The 23961-nt window shown below is 35.9% G+C and overlaps 1 protein-coding gene across 11 annotated transcripts in view; it reads right to left on the bottom strand.

Annotated features, from left to right (window-relative positions):
• Positions 1 to 23961, bottom strand: part of DMD (dystrophin) — a 1302935-nt gene that overhangs the window by 834268 nt on the left and 444706 nt on the right. For all 11 annotated transcript variants that reach the window (XM_086766697.1, XM_086766715.1, XM_086766672.1 and 8 more), the window contains exon 8: positions 178 to 359. In XM_086766697.1, coding sequence (XP_086622823.1) covers positions 178 to 359 — 182 coding nt within the window. The remainder of the gene's footprint in view (positions 1 to 177; positions 360 to 23961) is intronic.

The raw sequence follows: 23961 nt of genomic DNA, 5'->3' as shown, positions 1-23961 counted from the left end.
GTTAAAAAGTACAGTTCAGGCAAATACATTTGACTTCCTGTGGTGAAGAGACTTTGTCCATTATGCCTGTGGTTCTTCAGCTTTCTATTGGCCACCTAACATCAAACTTACGGGGCCAGTAAGGGAAACAACCACTTTAGAGCAGCAAGATGAAAGCAGAAAATTGAAACAACTCACTTCTTGTGAAAAACGCTGTTGATGATGTACTTGTATGTGCTCTTCTCTAGTGACTCTTGAGTGTCGTGGCAGCATCTCCACCTCCCTGATGGCTTCCATGGTGACTTGCTGGGGCAGAACTTGGAACAGGGAAGTCACATACATTAAGATGGACTTCTTATCTGGACAGGCAGTTGCAACGTCTGGAAAGCAAATTACCATGCATCATTTCAGTTTCCACATTAGACAAAAGACATAGCCAATCGACTTCATGGAAAGTTGATACACTAATGAGCAATCTATTGTCCATGTGAGTTCTCTAGAGACTAATTAGAAACTTAAAATCAGTTCCAAAATTACAGACTAAACTCGCATGCCAATGAGAAGGAGCCAAAGTTTAGAAAGGTAACTGCTATCTCATTCAACACAAATTTTCCATCTATATTTCTTTAGTCAAAATGCACATAGTATACAATTTGAAAATGTGATTCTCTTTAAGAAGGACTAGACATGGAAAAAAAGTGTATTTTCTTGTGCTGTATAAATACTGCAGTTAAAAAAATAAGGACAAGCTCATTTTCACATCATTTAATCATTGGAAGCGACAATGATGTAGGAAAAAAAAAAAGATTTACAGGTTTTTCTAATGAACGGGTTCGTATAAAACAACTACTGATGCTAATCTCCAATATAGCTACATAGCTTTTATATTCCACTTAGTCTTGTATTTTTCACAAAGCCTATGGAACATCCAAGGAACATGGTATTCACAGACATTAAAATACATAATAGAATAACTCTTTTTTTTTTAAAGACCTGTAAAATCTCTGTGGACTTTAGCAGTAAGTACAAGAAAGTTTGCGTGAACACAAAGATTAATTCAGGTTTTACCCATAGATATGATACACATCAGCAGGAAAAGTGGTTTATCTGACTCAACATTTCAAGTCAATAAAAATTTGTAAAAATGTAAGGCATGTGGTAGCTCTTTGAAGTAGTTACTTTGTTATTTGGCATTGACGTTTACCTCCTACATTCATTCTGTGAATCAAGATGTAAGAAGACTGTTGTACAAGAAATTTATCATTAATTCCATAAGCGTTTTAACATAAGTGCTGGCAGAAAGCCAAGAGCTATGAGTTTTTATTGTCTTAGATCAATCCTGACTTAGCTCAGATTTCAGTTCAGGAGGAAGAAAAAAAAAAAAAAGAAAAAAAGAAATCAATTAATATATTCTGGTAGACTCAACGTTACAGTGTGGCATCCCATTCTCTCGTCTTGGAATGCAGAATATGTGAGGGAAGGCACTTTATGTTGAAAGCTTATATATTTGGAAATCAAGAAAAGATATCCTATCAATATCTTTGGTTTGGCTTTCTGACCTATCTCCATACCTTTGCTTGCTACATTAGGAGAGAGAGCTGAAGATTTGATTCTACTTAGAATTGGCTGGGAAAAAAATTGCATGTTCCCTCCATAATACTCACCACAATAAGGTTTATTGTCTTGGTGGTCACAGTATACAGAATATGCTCATTCAAAAAACCCAAAGAAACAAAACAAAACCACCAAACAAGAAAACCACCCAAAACCTCATGACTTTTCCAAATCAAGTCATGCTACAGCCCTCAGTCTCCACAGGCTTCACTTCTGTGATAGAGTTCAGTCCAGAAAGTACTTTCCTATCACCATCTTCTTGTCTTCTCATTAATATCTTAACATCATTTTGTTATATGCACTGTCCACTAGTAATTGATGTTTACAAGAATATCCATGCCTTTACACAGGCAAGAGTACACACTGAAATAACACACATTAGTGCCAGCAGTGATTTTTCCATTTGTTGTTCATTATTTTCATTTTCAAAATGCTGTAGTAATCAAATAGGAAAATAGCATATAATTTATCTATACAAATATCTCACAAAATAAATAAAGCAAATACCTTGCAAACAACATACATGCCAAAAGTTGTTTACCCATTCTATCTGACAAATAAAAAGCACATATGCAACTGGCAGAATCCACTGGAAAATAGGACAAGATTTAATTATTCAATCACAACAAATAGCTAAACAACCATTGTTGCAAAGCCTGGAATATCAATCTGTCTCTGAAAATTCTTTTTTTTTTGTGGGCTCTTCAATTGTCAGAGCAGGAATGACCTCTGTTATTCTGTCCTATGTCTTTGCCTTCATATTTTTTTTTTATTTTTGAATCTTAGGCTAATACATTGTCTTTACCACCTGTTAAGACTAATGGATATTTAAAGTCTTAGTAGTTAGGCAGTGAATAAATTTAAATTTAAGCACTTGCCTGCAAGGATGTTCACTAATTCCTTGGAAATATTTCTGCTTTAATTTCTAGGGGCAAAATATCCATCAAGTCAACCCACACCTTCTAAAAACTAGTCTCCAATACATAATACAAAAGATATTTAAGAAAATTAAGTCAACATATGTAGACTATGCCATTATTCAGACACTGGTTGTGAGAGAAAAAGTAAACCCAAAGGAATTATCCAAGATTTTTTTTCAAAACAAACAAACAAAAAAGGTATCTTCTCCAAATTCAGCTCAGAAGCAACACTTTCTGAATAATTTCATCCATTTTCTTGACAATGACCTTCCAGGATAGGATTGAAAAGAATAAATAGGAATAAAACCAAGTTAGACTACAAGTCAAAAGAGAATTTTAAATAGGAAGCATTATAACAGTAGTACAAATTATATTATTAGTATGTTCATCAATTAAGAGTCTGAAAGACTTGAGAGCTCTGAAAACCATTCCAGCTATTTAACAAGATACAGTTACACAAAAGTATTGGAAAGGTTTCCAGCATTAATTTCCCAGCTATTGATAACAATCTTCAACTGTAGAAAATTTTATGCTGGCAGATTAATATTTTCCAAAATAAAACAGTGACTTTCTGGTACTCAAACTGAAATATGTCACATCAAGCATACTGTTCCAGAACTAGTTTCTAGTTTCTAATACATCTTGTGATACATAGGTTTCCTTATTAAGACATGTGGTTTCTTCTATAGTGGAAGAAACGAAACTCCTTTGTAAGATACAGAACAAGGTCCTGACTTCACATGCTCCTCCTGAAAAAAAATATTCATGCACACTGATAATTTAAAGAGATTAGTCTCTCCAGGGGAGCTCTCCAGTCAAGTTGAGAAAATAAAGAGAAATAAAACAAAATATTTCTAATACACAGGCTGAGAAACCTGTCTGATACTAAAGAGACACTGTAAGACCTAGAATTAGAACATAAATTTTAATGCATTATAACATCCTGTTCATCTGGAGACAAAGTTATTTGGTAACTGTCCCAAAAGAGCAAGAAGAATCTGGTTTCAACACAGAACTTTAAAATCATGAGATAAACACTAATCCACCCCTGTTTAAGGGCTTCTGCCTTTAAAGATTTATTACAGGTTTAATTCAAGAAGCAATTGTTCAATAAAAGTTCACTACAGCTTGATTTTTATTAGTAAATATTCTTCATTTTCTGATGAACATAACTACAAGTTCGATTGCTGAGGAGGGGTGACTGCAATAAACCTGAATGTTCTGAAACCAATTATTTTCTGTAGGATGCAATGCCATAAAAGTAAATATATTTTAAAAACTCAGTCAAATTCTTTAAAAAAGTGAACCAAGAGCCAATTTTTATAAGCCTTGCTGTTCACAAGTGGTTTGTTCTTGCATCTGTATGTTCTGTCAATGAGCAATTCCCTACCAACACTCCCAATTCTGGTGGAAAGAAGCATTTTTAAGAGACGAGTGAAAGGGAGAATGATATAAAACACCTAAATAAGCTCCATATTAAAAAGTGCTGTACAGGTCTACCAACAAGAACAAAATCCAGCATTTTTGTTATACAGTGTTGCATTATGTATACAGAGCCACACACAGAGTGCAAATTACAAGCATTCATGCAAATGCTGCTTCCAATTTTCAAATACATGTCTACTTATAATGTAGCCATTCCTATTTATTAATATTTTGCTTTCTCAAAGCTTTGACCAAATAACAGTTCTGATTATTTGTGCTGATTCCACTCACTCTTTGTATCAAACTAGTAGCAAAGTAATTTTAAAAGAAGAAAGCTTAAACGCCTGCTGCATTGCCAGAAAGATTATCTTACAGTACATAAATTGCTGATGTGGTTTCTTTAAATTGAGAGAAAAATTCTGAAACATACTTTACCTTATACAGTGCTGAGAAGCAAGGTAAGACTTGAGGCCTAAAAATATAATAAATCATTTGTCCTCAAAAGTAGGTAGGATTTTCAGATAATCACAAAGTAGAAAACACAGAAAATTGTAACTTTTAAATCCTATACATCACCTAATACTGTTGGCTTCCATAACAACAGTAATGATAAAAAATCCCAATATTTTAATATCACTTGCTGCTGTCTCAAATGAGATTTTAGAAACTGTACTAAGGAACCATAACCCTCCCTTCCATAACAATGAAGGAGATTCTCAAAGTTTATTTGAATTTTCAGAGATTACACAGCTTTTTCTCCATGATAAATGGAGACCATTGTTTTTTCTCCTATCAAATATATTTTTTTCAAGTTAAGGCTTATTAATGATATTAACAAAACATTAACATTTATTAGAATTTATTAAAACAATCCTACTGCTATCTCTAAAAGCATCTGTTCAGAAAGGATTTAAAAGATGCACAGCAGATAAGCTAACTGCAGAAGCTCTTAGAGTGCTGAGATAAGACAGAATCTGACTGATACGTAAAAGATCAGTTTCTACAATGCAAACTCATTACAGGAGGGATTTCAATGTTTGTACGGCATTTTCCACTGTGGCACCAACCTCAACAGCAGTATCTAAGATGAGGGCAAAGTAGAAGTATGTACAGGGACAACTTACATGTTATCTCTATTTACTTATTTTTACCTTTTAGGCTCAAGAACAGGGATGAATTTTTCAAAACACGTTCAAATGCCTATGATAATCTGTCTGACAAGCCTCACCAAAACACTTTGAATGAGCTTACATAAAACCTAATTCACATACTTTGACCATGTTCTGATTTGGATGAACCTAAATCTGCAAATGAAACTGTATGAACGTGTATAAGACTGCATTAGTAAAAAAGTAACTGCTCAGTCTTAAATAGCAAGAAAAGCAAGTAAAATTCAATTTCCAGAGAGATGCATTACAGTTGGCCCAGCACAGGTAAAGAGATCTTCAAAACATTACCCTCAAACTATGAAAAGAAAGAAGAAAAAGTGGGAAAAAAAATCGTAAACTTAGTAATCTGTACTCCAAATGCATATTTTCGGTCACTTACTAACAAGTCTATTTGCAGACCTTAAGCTACAACAGAATCATGAGGCATATCTTAGATTTGCTGTCACTGATAGCTTCTTAATTTCCAGATTGTGAAAGCATTAGACTAAATACCTTTTGTTCTTATTTGAGCACAAAGAATCAAGCAAGATTACCAGGCAAAGAATATAAGCTGTTTTTCTTAAAACTTCTCCCTCATCTATCACGTGGTCCCAAATTGATACTGTTCTGCAATCCATGTTTAGATTAAGACTACACTAATGGTAATGATGATAACAGCAGGAACAAAAGAAGTGGCAATGTTTTACTCTGCTGACACTCACTGCTGCCAGTAAGACCTCAAAGCAATAAAAACTGTGCAGTCTCTCAAAGGTCAGCTAATAGCTGCAGTGTCTGTTCTGCTATTACTGACTTTTTTGTTTGCTTTTTAAACTTGTAATTATTTTCTGCCCTGTTTTTGTAGTCGGTTAGTAGATTGCATGTTAAATTCAAAATGAAATAAATGTTTACAAGTAATTTCAAGTAATAGTGGCAGATTTGCAGACAGACAAAACCAGAAAAAAAATATGAAATACTGCATAACTGTAAATATTGACATTCAGAAATTTAAACAGACAATTATTTAACAAAGCTAAAGAGCAGACAACCACTGTCCTTTTTCTGAAATGAATTCCTTAAGGCACTTTCCAACTGAGGGGAAGACATTTAATTAAACAGAAATCTATGTGTCTACAGTCTCTTGGGGAAAAGACAGTTAAAATCTAAATAGAAAAGCTGTATCATGCAATTCATCGTATTCCATTCCCCACTGGTACTAAGGGTGAATTAAGTTCCTATTACTAGAGAGGTAAATAACTCACTTAGCCTGCAATCTTACACAATTTTTTTTGTTTTGTTTTGTTTTGTTTTGTTTTTTTAAAGGCAAAACTGAATGACTTCAGTTCTTACCAGTGACACAGACAAGCAATCAAAATATCTGGAACAGGACTGAGCAAAAGCAGAAATTTTTTGAAGGCTGTTTAGTGGTCTACATGAATAAGTGTGGTGATTGGTCAATTGTTTGGAAAAATAAAATTCACATTTTACAGAAGTAACTTAGCAAAAGGCACAAATACATACAAATAATTGAAGTGAGAGTGGAAACCTGGAGGACAGCCCAGTGATGATCTGTATACAGATAGTGGAACTGTTGTGTTTCTTTCCTTCCATAGATATGAATACCCATTCACCTATAACTAGTATAAAACTCCCAGATGAAAAAAAAAATCATTAGTTTTTCAACAGAATTTTCCTTAAGAAAGTAAATGTTTTAAACCTTATGGTTAAGACCTACAGAATACCTTAAAAATGCTGACCACAGCTGTCCTTTGTAGGCTGTGTTGAATGAGGTCACAACAGCAGTGTGAAAAAAATCTTCAGAAGATTAACGCATTCATATTTGCCTTTTAGAATTATGAAAACAGGTCAGAATTTGTGAGAGTAAAGTGTTGTGGGATTCAAGTGTATCTGTGTATCACGTCTGGCTGAGATGGAGTTAATTTTCCCCACAGCAGCACTGTGCTTTGTATTGGTAGCTAGAAAAGTGTTGGTAACACACCAGTGCTTTGGCTACTGCTGAGCAGTGCTCGCACAGCATCAAGGCTGTCTCTCCAACATTCCCCCCTCATCAGTAGGCTGGGGGGTGGGCAAAATCTTAGGAGGAGACATAGCCAGGACAGCTGACCCAAACTGACCAAAGGGATATTCCATAGCACATGACATCTGGTCAGCAATAAAAGCTAAGAGAAAGGAGGTGGGGGAGTGGGCACTTTCATTATTATGATGTTTGCCTTCCGGAGCAACTGCTACACGTACTGAAGCCCTACTTCCTGGGAAGTGGCTGGATATCGCCTGCTGATTGGAAGTAGATAATAGAGAATAAATATTTTTTTTTTCTTTTGCTTCTGCACTCAACCTTTGTTTTACTTTATTAAACTGCCTTTATCTTGACCCACAATTTTTTTCCCCATCTTATTTTCTCCCTCTCCCTGTTCTGCTGAGGAGGAGAGTGCCAGAGCGGCTTGGTGAGCACCTGGTGTCCAGCCAAGGTCAATCCACCACAATTCGGTATTAAAAAATTCAGTGGTAGAGAATACCTTAAATCTGTCTGTCTGTTCTGATTTGCTGCATGAGTGTGAAGGAGTCCTGGACTGATATGCAAGCACTGTCCTTGTTGAGTGAACTTGACATTATCTCTGGTTTTAAGATCTGCAAAATCAGACTTAACATCTATGCTGAAAAGGAAAGGTGAGCCTTATTTTTCTTAATTTTCCTTACAATTTTAAACATTTATTCAGTAACACCACAAACTTTGCACCCTAAGCTATATCGAGCGCAAGCATCTTCTTAGCAACAAAGACAGAAATAGAAAGAAAGAAAGTCAAAAAGGCAATGGAATGAAACATTTGTTTGAAAAAGTGGGGATGCATCTATTAACATTTTTATCATGTGTGTTGCATACTAATATTTTTGTCAATGAATACAAGTGAGGAAGAGTCAGTGTGACTTCATCAATTTTCTGAAATAACAAATAAAAGGCCATATTTAATTTTCTCACAACAGTAATATATATTGCTGAAAGCTGCAGTTCAGTTATTCAAAATCCTCAAATGTAAATGCAAGAGACAAAAAAACTAAAGTACACCCTACCACCTAAGTCCTACTGAAGAGTCCTGAAAATAAAGAAAGGTCAAGAGAATTATGCTGACTGATATCTAAAGTCAGGAATAGTGTACAAAAATGGTACATTAGCAAGCACCCAAACAGTAACTTTGCTAAGAATATTTGACATATTAGGAAGTAGGTCAACAAAAGCAAAATGGGGGGAAAAAAAAACCAAACAAGAAAATGGCAAAGATAGACTTACTTGGATGTAATCAAAATTGAGCTGGTTTTGGCTTTGTTTTGATTTATAAAAAAAAAAAAAGTAGCAGAAAGTTTAAGGAATGTAGCTTAATTTCTGTGAAGAAAAATTCCTAACTTCAGGTGAATTTCAGGTGTAAAATTGCCTATAGATAGCTTTAGAAATTCCAAAATCTATTGTGTACAATAGTATCTTCAATGAAAATTCCTGTTTTTCATTAATTTAGGCCAGTTTATTGTTTACAGATACAATGCATACTTTTTATATTTAACAGGACATACTTTCAAAAAGTATGCAAGTTACATTACTAAAAAAAAATCAGATAATCTTTCAATATCCTTATGAGAGACTAGGGAACTTTATTAACTGTTAAGGTTTGGTTACCCATGGAATAACTAACATGAAAAAATTAACTGTCAGGAATTAATATCTGCAAATTGATTTGACACATCAGTTTTAAATTCAAAGAGGTGGTTTCTTGCTGACTCCTCTGGCTATATATCTTGGGTTTTCTCATTGGATGTGTTGTTCCTGCATCTAAATGAAGACCAGTTACCTAGTTAATACTGACTTCTATATGTAAGACTCACACACTTATCAAAATGACAAAGGAGGTCTTTAAAAAAGTTAACTGTAGCAGATGCAAAAAGGTTACCTCCACTTTAAAAGTTTATCTTTTAAAATACAAATACATCTTCAAAGATTCAAAACCCAAGCGATTCAATTTTTCATATAACTGTATTTATTCCTACTATAAATGCTATAAAAAAATAGGTTAGGAAAATTTCTTGTAAATGCAGTAGGGGAAGGATTTCTAACTTCTGAGGAATTGTTTCACTAAGAATGCAGCAAATAGATTAATGTGCTGATCTTTTTCTTTAGGCTGATCATGAGGAAGACGAGTCAAATATGTCATGCTAATAATTTTTAAAAATGCAGGTTTTGATCAAATGGTTACTTACTGTATGCATTCTGTCTTCCAGCAAGTTATTTAAACATAACTGCTTTCTAATTTAAGAAGAAGAAACCTTAAATATAATTATCTGAGGGAGGAGAACTGTTCATGCCGGCCAGTCAGAACGTCTCAAGCTCATACTACACAGCATTTAATACTTTTTCAGTTGGAAACATCTGCTCATGTTTTGCATAAAAGCGAGCTTCTATTTGCATTTTTTTTGTGTGCTGTCATCAAGATAGTCTGGAAAAATACATTTTGCAAATATAAATTTTATCACCAGCAGATCTTGAATTAGGGTCATACTGAGTCTATTAGACCACATACTGGACACCGTTCCGCTTGGGGCACAGAAAGCTCTACTCTCCTCTCCTCCCTTCACTTCATGATCAAATTGTTAAATACATTCAGGAGAGATACTAGTGAATGTAACTCCTAGCAACAGCTTCTGTGACTGTCACATAGTAATCTGTTTTGAGCTACTAATCTGTTCTGAGGTGAACTGTTAGACATTTTATTCTAATCTCTTCTCTGGCTGTCCACTATTATTTTCTCAGTGAAAAGGTGTAATTAGTATATTTCTGTCTTTGGGTCCTGTACAATGTTTTTCGTATGCTATCTTACCATGTGCTCTCTGTTTCTAAGGTATTAAAAAAAAAAAAAGTAGAAAAATAAATATTGTCTAAAACAATCTCTAGCAAACTAGTTAGCAAACAGAACATCTGTCATTTGGAGAAGGTGGTGTAGGAGGAAGAAAATAGAGATACAATTACTTCAACAGAATGTGTAAAGGTTCAGAATGGAGAGCCCTCCTTGACTATATGCCAATGAACCATATGTGAAGCGTCAAGAGCATTTCAGGATGCAAATGAATATTGGAGTGACAACATGAATAAATATGAGAACTTGTTTTGGGTAACTCAAAATAAATGCAATTTTATATGTGGCTAGTGTTGGAGAAGCAGTGAAATAAATCAAGGGCAAAGCAAGAAATCTTGTAAGCAATACATACTCTAAAGCCTCAGAAATCAACATTTCAGTAGCCCCTACTTAAAAAAGCAGCAGCAGATGTCTTGCTTATTCTAGCCAATGCAAGCCTCAGCCTAACTGATTAAGCATAAGTGTGCGTGGCACTGACAAGCATGGAGCAGCATGTAAGACCCTAAAGAGAAGTGAAAATGCTATAGGTCAGTGGAACCAAGCTGGGTTTTAGGACATCAGATCTACACCACCTTCTTCAAAAGTTCCCTGTAAGTCAGAATTGTTCTAAACATGCAGCCAAATATGACTTGGGTGACAATTGGTATATCATGTGTGTGTCAAAAACATCAAAATATATTGCATCACACAGTTGAAATTTGCTATATATATTTATTTCGTATATGAAAAGAAAACCATAGCTATTAAAACATTAAGACAATTAGAGTCTAATTGCTTTTATCGGGTCAGCAGAACAGAAGCATTGTAATGCTTTACTGTGTGCCTGAATAAAGGAACTCCTTCTTAGTATTATATCAGTTTCTTGACTAGAGTTGAAGTGTCCCTGGATGATGGGAAAGGCAAATTCTGAAGCAAGGGTCCACATGGGATTCCTGAAATCAGTTCTGCAGTACTCCCTTGTTTATTAAACCTGTTTCTGACTTCACTGTTAAAAGGTTTTCTCACGTTTTTCTCAATTCAGGAGTGTTAATTTTCTCTATGGTCTTCTCTCATAGAAACAAACGGATAACATGATTTCAGTATTCAGACAGCTAATTCCAGGAATGATTTATGACAACAGCAGTGTAAGAGCAACTGAGAAAGAATCACAACCTCTTTGTGGATGGCTTTATTAAATAACATTAATGGATTAGCTACAGATGTTGCAGAAACCATGGGAGAAACCATCTGGACAGTATGATTCTGTCAGCCTTCCGATCCTTAAGCTGCAAAGACATGAATATAGACTAAAAGAAGCTCCCTGAAAGTTCTGGTTCCTCCTCCGTTCTCCAACTAAACCAAAACAAAACAGAACTAATCTGTCAGATAAATAATGGGGGAAAAATTATAAATGACCACTCAAGACTGAGTAACTTCAAGAGCTTCAAGAGTGGAGGTGTGGAACCTACACTTCTCAACTCAGTTGTCTAAAATCTCTGCCTGACCTGTTTTTTTTTTTAAGTTTAATCCCATCCCTACTCGTGTCTCCATTCCACAATGACTTAATTATGCTTTTTTGAAGCTCTGGCTGTTCGTTCTACAGGGAAAAAGTGGGTTTTGAGAGATGAAAACATATATTCTGTGGGATAAGATGTGAAGAAGAAATATACTTTGACCTCAATAGTACACTTACCATCAGTGTAAATAAAGCCAGTACTTCTGCCATAATCTATTCATTTTTAAACAGCGAAATGTCCATTTACCTTTGCCTCTCGTGAAAGACCACCAAATGTTTTTCATGCTTTGAATACATGATCCTCTAGTCCATGACAATACATTTAGGAACTAAAAAAGCATTGTAGCAGTTTGTGAACATAATGAGTGGCTGTAGGTAGACTTTAAAGGCAGGTTGTTGAGTCTGTCTGGATTCAACAATGAAAATAGTCTTTTACTCTTCTCAAGAGTAAATTTAGAGACTTTGAAGATCAAAACTGACAAAACAAGTCCATGGGTACTTTCACTAAGGAAAGAAGAAAGCAGCTGTATTATTTGATTGGACAATGACTTTAAGTCACAAAGATTATGTAGTCAAGGAGGTATGCAAATTTTGATCCAAAGATTTACCATTTCTAGAACTGATAGAAATTTTGGGATACAATGAATGCAACCACCCCTCAGATTACGTCGGAATGCTAATCTAATTAAAGCATACCTTCTTTTAAGGCCCAAGTGGTGCATGTCCAGAAATGTCCAGTGAATGCAGACATAGCACATGGGATCAGATGTAAGCAGAACTGAAGCCTGCATCTCATGCATGTTTTGACACTCACAAAATTATGCTTGTCAGACTTTGTATAATAGCTACAACTGCAGCAAATATAGATGGTATTCTGTACAACAGAATCTCATGAAAATACCTGAGCATTCAAGGAGCCAGAAAGATCACAGCATTAAAATGCAGGATTTTTTTTTTTCAAATATCAATTTCAAAAGATAAACTGGATTAATCTTCAAGAAATACAATATTGATTTTTATCGCACAAGGCATTAAGAAGATCTGATCTGGAATTCTATGTTCTGATCAGACATGTTCAAGAATGATAAACCAGAGGTGGAACAGAATAGAGCTGTTAATGTTAAGCAGAGAATTCAGAGAAGAACAAAAACCTTTTGAGAGTCTAGTCAAACAAAGAGTGAAAGCAGGTATGAGTATTCTTTTTAAATACACTATGGAGTAAAAACAATCAGAGCATAAAGCATCAAGCTCAAGGGCCACTGTAGCACAAGAACAAACCAGAAAAAAAAAAAAAACCCAAACCAAACCCGAACCTGAAGAAATAATAGTCTAAAAATGTAGAAAAGTTTGACATCTTCAGAAAGCGAGGTTCTGAGAGAGGTAAAGGAATAGAAGCAAAGACTGTAACTAACTATGACAGAACTTGAGGAATTTAATAAAAGCATTAAAATACTTTACCTAAAATTGGAGGTAACAGGACTTAATGTACTATCAGGTCCTTCATGTTCTGCTCCTCCTCCACCTTTTACATTATAGGTAATGCTAATTATTTTTCAACTATACATTTTTAATACAAGTTACTGCTATAGCTTGCATGTTTTTCTTCCTATGAACTCTGCTTCCTTGATGTTTTTAAAATTATTCAACTATGGAAAAATACATGGATGCAATAACCTACCAAAAATAACAATAAAAATAATGTGTCGTGTCTTACTATTTTTAGAAACTCTGACAAAGTGTTACACTAAAGATGTGACAGAGATAGCATACATAGACATATTTACCAAATAATAGTACATCAACAGAGCATGTGAAAGAAATTTGGAGATTAATTAGTGCAATCACCAATTTTACCACATATTTATCACATATTATATTAAAGAAGAAAATGCAAGCAACCCTAAAAATAGGTTTAGATAGGACTATGAAGCAACACAGCAAAAATTATCCAGGTTAAACCTAAACACTAGTTGGTGCATATTTTAACAGGCAGAATAATTTGGAAATAAGGGATAAGGCCTAAGAATAACAAAAATAGGCCATGTGAAATTTTAAGAATATATGCATTCCTGGAAAGAGATGGTAGAATTGCTAGTTCCACAATTAAGATATTATCCCTTGCTCTTTAACTTACCAGTATTAATTATAATTTCTTGAACCACTTCTTTTTAAAATGGATGAAATTACATAAACTTTGGATTCACCAACTGAACAAATACACATTTTTCCAATTTTCACCTGGATGTCTACTTAACACACTTGTTTCTCATAGTGAACTGCAGAGTCCTCCTTTCTCCTGCCTCCTTCCCACACCCCTTCCCCTGCCTTTCCATTTTGCTCTTCCAACTCAGATTTGAAGTAATGGTAAACCTTTCTCCCCTATCACTAAATTATTCAAGACTTAGTTTCTAGCAGATGACAGAACTCATTGCAGATATTTTATCCTGAAGTCAAGCTACCCAGCAGTTTGACTGTTATTTTGCTTCTTCTGTCTTACTTCTTTTCATGATAGTTAAAGGGGTTATGTCAAGTCAGGCCTTAGTTTATGCTCTTTAAAACAAAATACATTTTTAAAGTCAAAATAACTTAAATACAAACTTTTGTTAGCATTTTGCGGAAAAAAAAAAGTTTGTTAGAGGATGTCCTCAAAAAGTTCTCCATGTTTGGTTTTAGAATGGACTCCTCTAGGCTGAACAATTAAACAAACAAGCAATGCTACAGGTACAAGACTCAGAGTCACGATGAGAATAAGCAACATTCATTATTAGAGTAAATGGGAGCAGAATCTGTGATTATAAATGAGAGTAGTGCAGGCTAACACTTTATTTTTTTCAAGTCTTTCTTTAAATTCCCAGCACTAGTGAGACTACTCTTAGTCCAAACATAAAGAGAGGGTTTAGTGGTTATTAACCAAGAAAACATTTCTCATCTAAAAATTATGCAGGAGAGGTGGCCTTGTCAAAGAACTAAGAATGCTCTGAAGACCTGAGATTACACTTTGAAACAGGGCCTACAACATCTAATAAATGCCTAAATACATGAAATACACGTCCAATCCTACTGGGAGTTTTTTGTTCCTTAGGCAGAGTACAATCTTGTAGTAAATTACAAACAGATTGTGCCTTCCCCACACTATTCCTCCCATTAAGCTCAGACTGAACAGAGACCCCCACCTCCATGGGAGCAGAAAGCGTACTAAGATCTTTCCAACTCTCAGGCATGTGGTAAGGAGTGAACTATATTTTAAAACTTTGAATAATTACCTGAAAATATGAAAACTTTATGCCACCTAACCGACAAAGCTATTCAGCAGATGTAGTTGTAGCAGAAAAAATGCATTCATCCGCAGATCTGAGTCAAGGCACACCAGCAGATAAACATGATCATTACATCTCCCAAAACGTTCCAGCATATCTAGACTCTTTCGCCCAGTCAGAGTGCTCAGGTAAGTGAAATTATACTTAAACACTGTAGCCGTGGCATTGCAAACAACATGTAGGGAGTAAGTTCCATGTCTCTAGAACTTAACTGTGTTTCTGAAATCCCAGATGACTGAGAATATTACCCTGTTAAAGCCATGATTAAGTCTCACCTACATTATAATTTCCAATCCAAACAAAGGGTTGCAACTGCAGTGTACGTAGATCCTCACTCTCTAGACAAATAATGACTTCCATTGAAATGTCAGGATATCGTTTGACAAAGCAACTTGTAAAAAAGCTACTAAATATACAAATAACACAAACATTAAATATCCTACATCAGGATAACTAGAGAAAGATAAAGCAAGCAGAATAAAAAAAAAAATACTGACAAAAACATGCATTCTATAGCCTCTGTGTATTCCTGGTAAATAATGAATAATGACAACTGATAGTGTATCAACACTGAAGCATGTTCTAAGCTCTTACAGGTCAGCTTCTTTTTGACATGTTTGTGTTCTGCCACTAAATCTTAAAGTGTACCCGAATTTTGCAGCCTTCTGAAGATACTGCTAGAGAAAATATAGAAAAGGCAGATCATTATCTCTGGGCAATCTTTTAAAATAAATTGTTTTTGTAAATGTATTTTTGTTGTCTTTCTTTTATAAAATGTTAATATGCCATAGACAGTGATACATTGTCATAAAAACATCGCCGCCTTAGCAAGCTACCCAACAGAGAATTATCATTTTAAGATAGACTTTAATTTACTATGTATTAATTGCTTCTTTTCTTAGTGCTGCACTTAGCATTGCACCACATATTATTCAGGAGAAAGTCAGGAGTGGAACATTACAAAGAAATTAGTTTAATGAGAATTAGAAATCCATGAAAGATTTGTAAATTTTCTATTCCTCTCTTGCATGTGATCAGAGTAGTCACATAATTAGGTAGTTGTACTGGAGATCTTTTCAGAAAACATCAAATAACTCAGGGATATACAGTGAGATCTCTCACCTCTAGGTCACTTCTTTGAATAAAACCCAAGCAGTTAAGAATTTAAAATCACTGCCATCTGAACATCTCATGGCTGTTTGGTAGCCAATATGCAACAAGTTAACAGTGTCAGTTCAGTTCCTAGTGGAGTACATTAAAAATAAAAAGTTCTAATCCATCCCTCTTAATGGGAATCTCAGCAGAGAGGAACATGGATATAAATAGATGATGACTCACATCAACATTAAAACCTCCTTAGATTATGTAATATGGAAATTATGTTGTATACACAATCCAAAAACGAATTGATAATCTCAGCCTAACATTTCACAAAGTTAATTTATTAAAAAGCCCAATCATAATGTTCTCTTTCAGTTGTTGAAAAGGCAGTGGTGCTACATTGGCTGATCTTCCTCTTTCCTTCCTGAAATTTTCTCCAGCCACTATTTTCCACAACTTCTCTTCCTCACTTTCTTAGTCTGTCTTTCCTGAAAGTCTGCATCCACCTACTGCAGCATGCCAGTCATGCGAGCAATTCCACTGTGCCTCTGGAATCCCAGTGAGATCACAGCTCTGCAACTGTGCATGGATTTCCAAGTCCCCATTTGTTTCCCATGTCAAAAACATTTGGGTACTGATTTTCACATGGGGAAGGTGAGAGTTGCCTCATTATGCTGTCTCCCAAACACTTCTTCCCAAACCGTGCCTTCCCTTCTCCTTGGATTATTACAACCCTCCCTGACATAATTAGGTTAAAGCTCTCACCACAAGATTAAAAGCTTGTTGTCAAAGATGTTATAGTCCTGCTTTGTCAGACAACCCTGCTCCTGCTCAGCAGGCCTTGTTCCTCAAAGAGGGCTCCACAGTGAAACAAGTAAAAAGCCCTGCCTGTGACACCAACTTTGCAGACAAGTGACCTCAAAATTTGCCTGGTCCTCCTTGAGCCTTTCCTCTTCACAAGCAGGACAGAGGAGAACAACACCTGGGCCCCATGCCCTTCACGCTCACCAGAGCCCTGTAGTCACTCTTTAAACACTCCAGATCACTCTGGCAGTACCACTGGTGCTCAAATGAATGAGCAACAACTGACAGTAGTCTGAGGGTCTGAAACTTTCAGAGCCTCTCCATAACCTCCTGGATCCAAGTGCCTGGTAAGACATTAAGTCAAGTTGGCAGAGGAATGCCCCCATCTCATACAGGTGACACTCTCCAGTAACTATCACTCTTCTTTTCTTCTTCACCTTAGCTGAGGTGCAGCTACTTTTGATGCCTCCTGCGACAGAACTCATCTTCCCCATCTGTTTCCCAGGCTCTTCTTCAGGGGATAACTTCTTCAGAGATCATCTGGGAACTGGTGGAGATTAGCTTGTGCATTCTACCTCAGGCTTTTGCTCCTGTCAGCTCTAACAATTGGCCTCTGGTGGTTGCCCCTTTATCAGCCAGCACTTAAACATCTTGTCTACAACTGCTGATCAGGGAGCATCAAGCACCTATTCAACTGCTTAGGAAGAACTAATGTAACCCAGTGAGCAAGACAGCAATAAACAGAGGCAGCCAAAAGAGTCACAGCAGTTTCCAGACTTCTTCAGAAGAACTTTAGAGTAATAAAAAAACCAATACTTAGGGCATGGTAAATTCCTTCTTACATGAATAATGAGTGTCTATTCATGAACACTATTAAGCATTTCATAAACAAACAATGTGCACCCAAGAGTTTTAGAAGACATGGATAATGCTCCTTATAAACATTAAAATTCATGTGTATCTTGTATGGCATCTGGTATAATCCTCAATAATGTTTTGACAAAATGAAGCAATACATAAAATCACAGTAGCCCCCATGAATCAGATTAATCCATAGTTATTTAACAGAGGAAATTCACCATCTAGACAATCTTTCCAGTAAGGTTCCAGAGCAACCTATAACAATGCAGGTATCCAATATACGTCACCTAAAATCCAATCTACAGCTACAGCCAAATTTAGGCTTAATAGGGTAAGTGAGTAAATAAAATTATTTCATCTATAGTATGCATGAAATCAGATCACATGAATATAGTATTTCAATTTGGCCACACAATCTGTGAAACAATAAAAGAACTGTAGTGACATAACATACATACACACAAAAAAATCAGCATATTGCAAAATCACATACAGCATTAAAAACAATGAAAATAATAATAATAATTTCTATTATTATTCTTTGCAGCATATGTTGATATAGCAGTCAATAATACTGATTATATTCTAACACGATTCTGAAATAGCACGTTTAAGAGGAAAATAAAAAGTGATAAAGCACTCTGCTTTGATGTGGACAGTTTGTCCCAACAATCTAAGGAATTAAGAGGAAACAAATCATGCACTGACTTCAAAGTAGATGTTAGTAAGCACCTCCTGCAACTGGAAAGCTAGTCAAGAAGAGATTTTTTCTCTTAATCTATAACTTTAGTTCTGGATAAGAAAACTTATATACATTTCTTTGTGCGAAGTAATCTGACAGGCTGATGATTTTTAAACTCAGCATGCAGCTTCGCAACACTTATAGTCCTATACCCTTAGCTGAAAGAATGAAGCCAGGACAGTTTTCATAATTTCTACCTTTTAAATGTTGCACAATCCTTACTCTTTTCTTTGACAAGGCACTAGCATTTACCTCATTTCTAAAGATAAACCAGAATAAAACCAATGCAAAATAAATTTAAAAAACCCAACAACCAGACAAAAAAAAAACCCTAAAAAAAATATTTATCAAACAGTTTAGCTCATAATAGGGAAGAACAGTGTGGGAGGAAGGAATGAGATAATTACAGAGCTGACTGGCTTAAATGCTGTGAAACCTTCCTTACAGTTGCACCACTAGTTCCCCTTTTCTGACTGAAATAAGGCTAGTGATATTAAAATCATAAAGTTATACTTGTGATTCCACTTCTGTAATACTGAATTATAAGAAATACAGTTATTAAAACCACCTATCATTAAGTTCCTGGTCAAATGAAATAGACATTTTTAAAGTGGATTTTTTCTAAAATAATATTTAATAAAAGTTACTGATACTCTGTTAAGGTTTTCTCGGCTCATCTTGTCCTCAAACAGATCACAGAAGGGCTGTAACAGGCTGAAGTTATTTTTTTAGATATCAGACAAGCTTATGTTCCTTCCTTCAGCACTTCACCTGATTTTTCCAATTTCATTGTGCACTATTTCTATTGGAATTCTGCGTGAATGATTGTGAATGTAATTATCACTGTTCTACATTTAACTATTTAAACATAGTAAAGTGTTAAAATAACTGTAAGCACTCATGGTGGCAGATGCTAATATTTTAAAATGTCACCCGGTGGACCTGTTTCATAATTATTCGTAATAAGCAGGAACGTGATGCAACAGTTCTGAAGAGACTTCAGAACCACAATTTTCCCATGTTTTATGAAAAGTGGTTGCATTTGATCAATTTACCCTACTAAGTTCTTGTTTCTTCCACTCCTGGGGTGTTACAAGGAGTATACAGTATGCGCACCCGGATGACTTATGCACTAAAGCTAATTTGCTGAGTTAAACAGCCATCAAAATCACCACTGCCCTGAGCTTAATAACCTGCTACAGACATACAAAGCATTCTGTAAGAATACTACTGAGTCTAATCAGTAACTACAGTAGTTCAGTAAGAAAGGAAGGCTTTCTTTTAATTTTGCAATACAGTAAATTAAAATAAGGTATGTGAAAGACAAAGACAAACAGCCTTCTGGAAAAGGGGAAAAGTAAACCATTACACTCAGCAAAACATTAACTGCTCTACTGGAGCAAGTAGCTTAATTATTTTTCATTTCCTTGTAATGAACAAGTAAGTCTCTCGGTAAATAAATAAAGGAAGGGGTGCTGCATATGCTTGGCTATCATTCCAGTCCAGCACAAAGCACTGCTATTCTCTGCTTTCTTCAGTTCTCATTCCTCATTGTGCAGTAGAAACATTTTCCTCTATCCAGTAAAATAATGTCAAGAAAGTCATACAAGAAGCTTTCATATTCACCTACATAGTAACCGGTATCAGAATAAATTTACCATAAAACACACAAAAAAATAAGTACAGGACTGCAATACCAGGGTAACAAGGAATTTAGTTTTATCAATGGGAAAAACAGTGCTTTAGTCCTTATTTTGCATGTATTTCTTGATACAAAAGAGAAGCCAATGGTGTATCTCTACTAATATACATTAGCCTTTGCAAAATACCATAAAACATATTAAATATAGTTTTGAAAGCCAGAAGCTAGCAGAGAACATGTAAAAATGTGCCAAATGAATGCCAGAAGATAAAAATTAACTCGGGTTGTGACTTACTTAAACTGAAATCCCATTCATTCTCCCCCATACCCTTCTTAAAATGAACAAGGGTTTTGTATGTATGTAGCTGAACCTGTGGCCAAGACTTGAGTTTTCAGAATGTATTTATCAATGCCTACCAGTTTTCCTGATGTAAAATTTGCATGTTCTTTACACTGAGTTTAGCGTAAAGTATATGTATTACTTGTTTAGAAATATGGTTTGTTTAGACTACATACTTATATAAAATGCTGCCACACAGTATGTTCATACTGTTCTAGTGGAAGCAGTCTAGCTAAGGTGGAACGTGCTGGAGAGAGAGAGGTTTGGTCTTTCTTTAAAAGCAACTGAGAATGCCAGGAGGTGTTTCTGGAGTGCATAAGGAAGTCAGGACAGCAAGCTGCAAGCTTGTATCACAAATGAAGAGAGATATTCCAGAGAAAACAAATTGGATGTCAACATAAGCCTCAGAAATGTTGAAAAAGATATATTTTTTCCCAAAGACCAAGGAAGGACAGAAAAGAGCTCACTGCAATCCGGAAAGGCACTAAAAATCAATGATCAAGCATGAGGTCTTGCAAGGACCTAGTGTTTCCATTCCTTCTCATTTAGCAATACTTCTGGTTTCTACTTTGGAAGTTAACTAGTTGTGTCTTCTGGTTTTGCACAGTACTGAAAAGAAAAAGTGCAAGCAGATGCATGTCAAAAACTCATCCCTCAAGGTCTTATTATGTAGCCTTCCTTTACTAAACTATTTCCATAATTGGTTTGTAGACTTCAGCATAAAAAAAAAAAAAAAAAAAAAGAGAGGTGTCTGTCAAATACATCTGCCTTGACCACCAAAACACAGTGGGCACAAACAAATCCACGGACACAAGACCAGCTCAGTGTGGTTTCAATCAAAAAATCCCACAGAAGATTCTATTAACATGTAAATACTTCTAAGATTAAATAAACACATTTATCTAAAAATATGTTCTTATGCTATCACACTGTTTACCCTTTCAATGATTAATTTTTCAGACAACATATTCCAAAAAAAGTTGATAGTAGCTTTTTCACAGAGAAGCTTGTCATTTTTAAAGAACCATCAAATGCGGAAATCCGCTGATTCCCAAAGCCATTATGACACACAAGGAACAGGTTCCATACAAACTAGAAGGCTTTGTTTGCAAAAAGTAAACTCATTACTTAAGCATCTCTGCTGCTGTAGTTCAATAGGTAAAATACTTACTTATAGTTAGTAAACTAGAGGTTCTTGGTATAAGAGCCCAGTGGCAATTTTTTCCTTTATTAGGCTCTGCTCAAAAAGCCATTACAGAAGTATGTGTTATGACCCTCTAGGCACAGACTGCTCCATGACCTTAAAGAAATTAATCTCTTTTAGTTTTATGTTCTAATTTTAGTCCAAGGAGCAAAATCACATATCATGGAGCTGTGTAAGATGCCAATAAAAAATTCATAGTTTAAGCCTTTCTTCCAATTGAAATGTGGACTTACAACGGTTGTAATAACCACCAACAAAAGCAAGAATCTAATGGTGAGGTGACATAAAATTGCATACATTTATAATAGCAGAAAACAAGATATTATAATAGCAGAAAACAAGATACAATTTAGGCATAAAATGCTCTGTATAATTTTAAATAATACTGTCTAGGACATAAATACAGATATCTATAAAATATATAAAACAAGGTTTGACGATCACCCTATAAAACCTGCAGTTTTATAATTAATATTACAAAGTGACTATTTTCATAGAATCATAGAATGGTTAGGGTTGGAAGGGACCTTCAAAGGTCATCTAGTCCAACGCCCTGCAAGAAGCAGGGACATCCCCCACTAGATCAGGTTGCTCAGAGCCTCATCCAGCCTGGTCTTGAATGTTTCCAGGGATGGGACATCAACCATCTCTCTGGGCAACCTGTTCCAGTGTTCTACCATCCTCATTGTAAAAAATTTTTTCCTAACATCTAATCTAAATCTACCTCCCTCTATTTTGAAACCATTACCCCTCGTCCTATCACAACAGGCCCTACTGAACAGCCTGTCCCCATCTTTCTTGTAGGCCCCCTTGAGAAGACCACTATAAGATCTCCCCAGAGCCTCCTCTTCTCCAGGCTGAACAGCCCCAACTCTCTCAGTCTGTCTTCATAGGAAAGGTGCTCCAGCCCTCTGATCATCTTCGTGGCCCTCCTCTGGACCTTCTCCAACTGGTCCATGTCCTTCTTACGCTGGAGGCTCCAGAACTGGACACAGTACTCCAGGTGTGGTCTCACCAGGGCAGAGTAGAGGGGGAGAATCACATCCCTCAACCTGCTGGCCATGCTTCTTTTGATGCAGCCCAGGATATGGTTGGCTTTCTGGGCCGCAAGGGTGCATTGCTGGCTCATGTCGAGCTTCTCGTCCACCAGCACTCGCAAGTCCTTCTCCTCGGGGCTGTTCTTGATCCATTCTCTGCACAGCCTATATTTGTGCCTGGGATTGCTACGAACCACACGCAGGACCTCGCACTTGGCCTGGTTGAACTTCATAAGGCTGACACAAGCCCACCTCTCCAGCCTGTCAGGGTCCCTCTGGATGGCATCCCTCCCTTCCAGCGTGTCAATGGCACCACACAGCTTGGTGTCATCGGTGAACTTGCTGAGGGTGTACTCTATCCCACTGTCCATGTCGCCGACAAAGACGTTGAATGGGGTCAGGCCACTTCACTTTAATCAAGCCATAACTAAAACAACTTTTTATGTTTGTTTTGTTACCTCTAAAGGGCTCAGAAAAGAAACTATGGAAGAATCCTACAGAATCGTACCAACCATAGGTGATGATTTTGGAAACTATCCTTCTGTGTTCTGTCAACGTGTATGTCTGCTGGGGAAGCATTCTGTAAGTATGTCATATATGTAAGCCTTATATTTACAATAAGTTATATAAGTAAGCTATATACAGTTAATAGCTGTCATTTTCACAAACTGTTAACATACACTGGTATACTGAATTATGCTTACACAACTGGTTAAGCTTTTTACTGAAAAAAAAAAAAAAAATAACTTAGTTTACTTAGTCCAGAGTGCTTTTCAGCCTGAAACAAAACAGATAAACTCTTAAAACATTCCCTTAGCATTAGGACTGAGTTGTACAGAATCTGATTGTTCTTTTTTTTTTTGTTCTTTTTTTTTTTTAAGACAAAAGCTAATGCAAGGAAATCTCACCAAGAATCATATTTACAACTTTATGTTGTCTGGAAATTGAATGACTTAAACCAATTTCTATGTCAAGCTGTAGGTCAGAATAATGTGTCACACAGCATTTCAGCCATTGAAGCCAACTATCTTTGTTTCAGGAACACAAATCTAAGGATGAATTCTGGTACTTGTCAGCCTAAGATAAATTACTACCAGACTAATACTTGTCAGTGGAGTTAAAATCTACTGAAGAAAGGTGATGAACATTCTGCAAAGAAAAGATTTAAAAATCACACCAGTCACTACAATTCATGGCTGAGTAATTCTGCAGTTCCTTGTTTTATTTTATCACAGCAAACTATCCAATTCCAACACCGCCCAGTAGAATACATGCATTACAAAAACACAGCAAAAGCAAGTGTATATGAACTTTGATATATCTAGTAGCAAATTAAGCATAGTAACCTTGATCCTACTGTCAGTCTCTATTTAATGGGATAAATGTTCTTCCATGCCAGGCTCACAGTCTGTACAG

This window comes from Chlamydotis macqueenii, chromosome 1, assembly GCF_036417535.1.
Source record: "Chlamydotis macqueenii isolate bChlMac1 chromosome 1, bChlMac1.mat, whole genome shotgun sequence".
NCBI classification, from domain to species: Eukaryota; Metazoa; Chordata; class Aves; order Otidiformes; family Otididae; genus Chlamydotis; species Chlamydotis macqueenii.
This window is presented reverse-complemented; position numbering and strand designations above follow the sequence as displayed.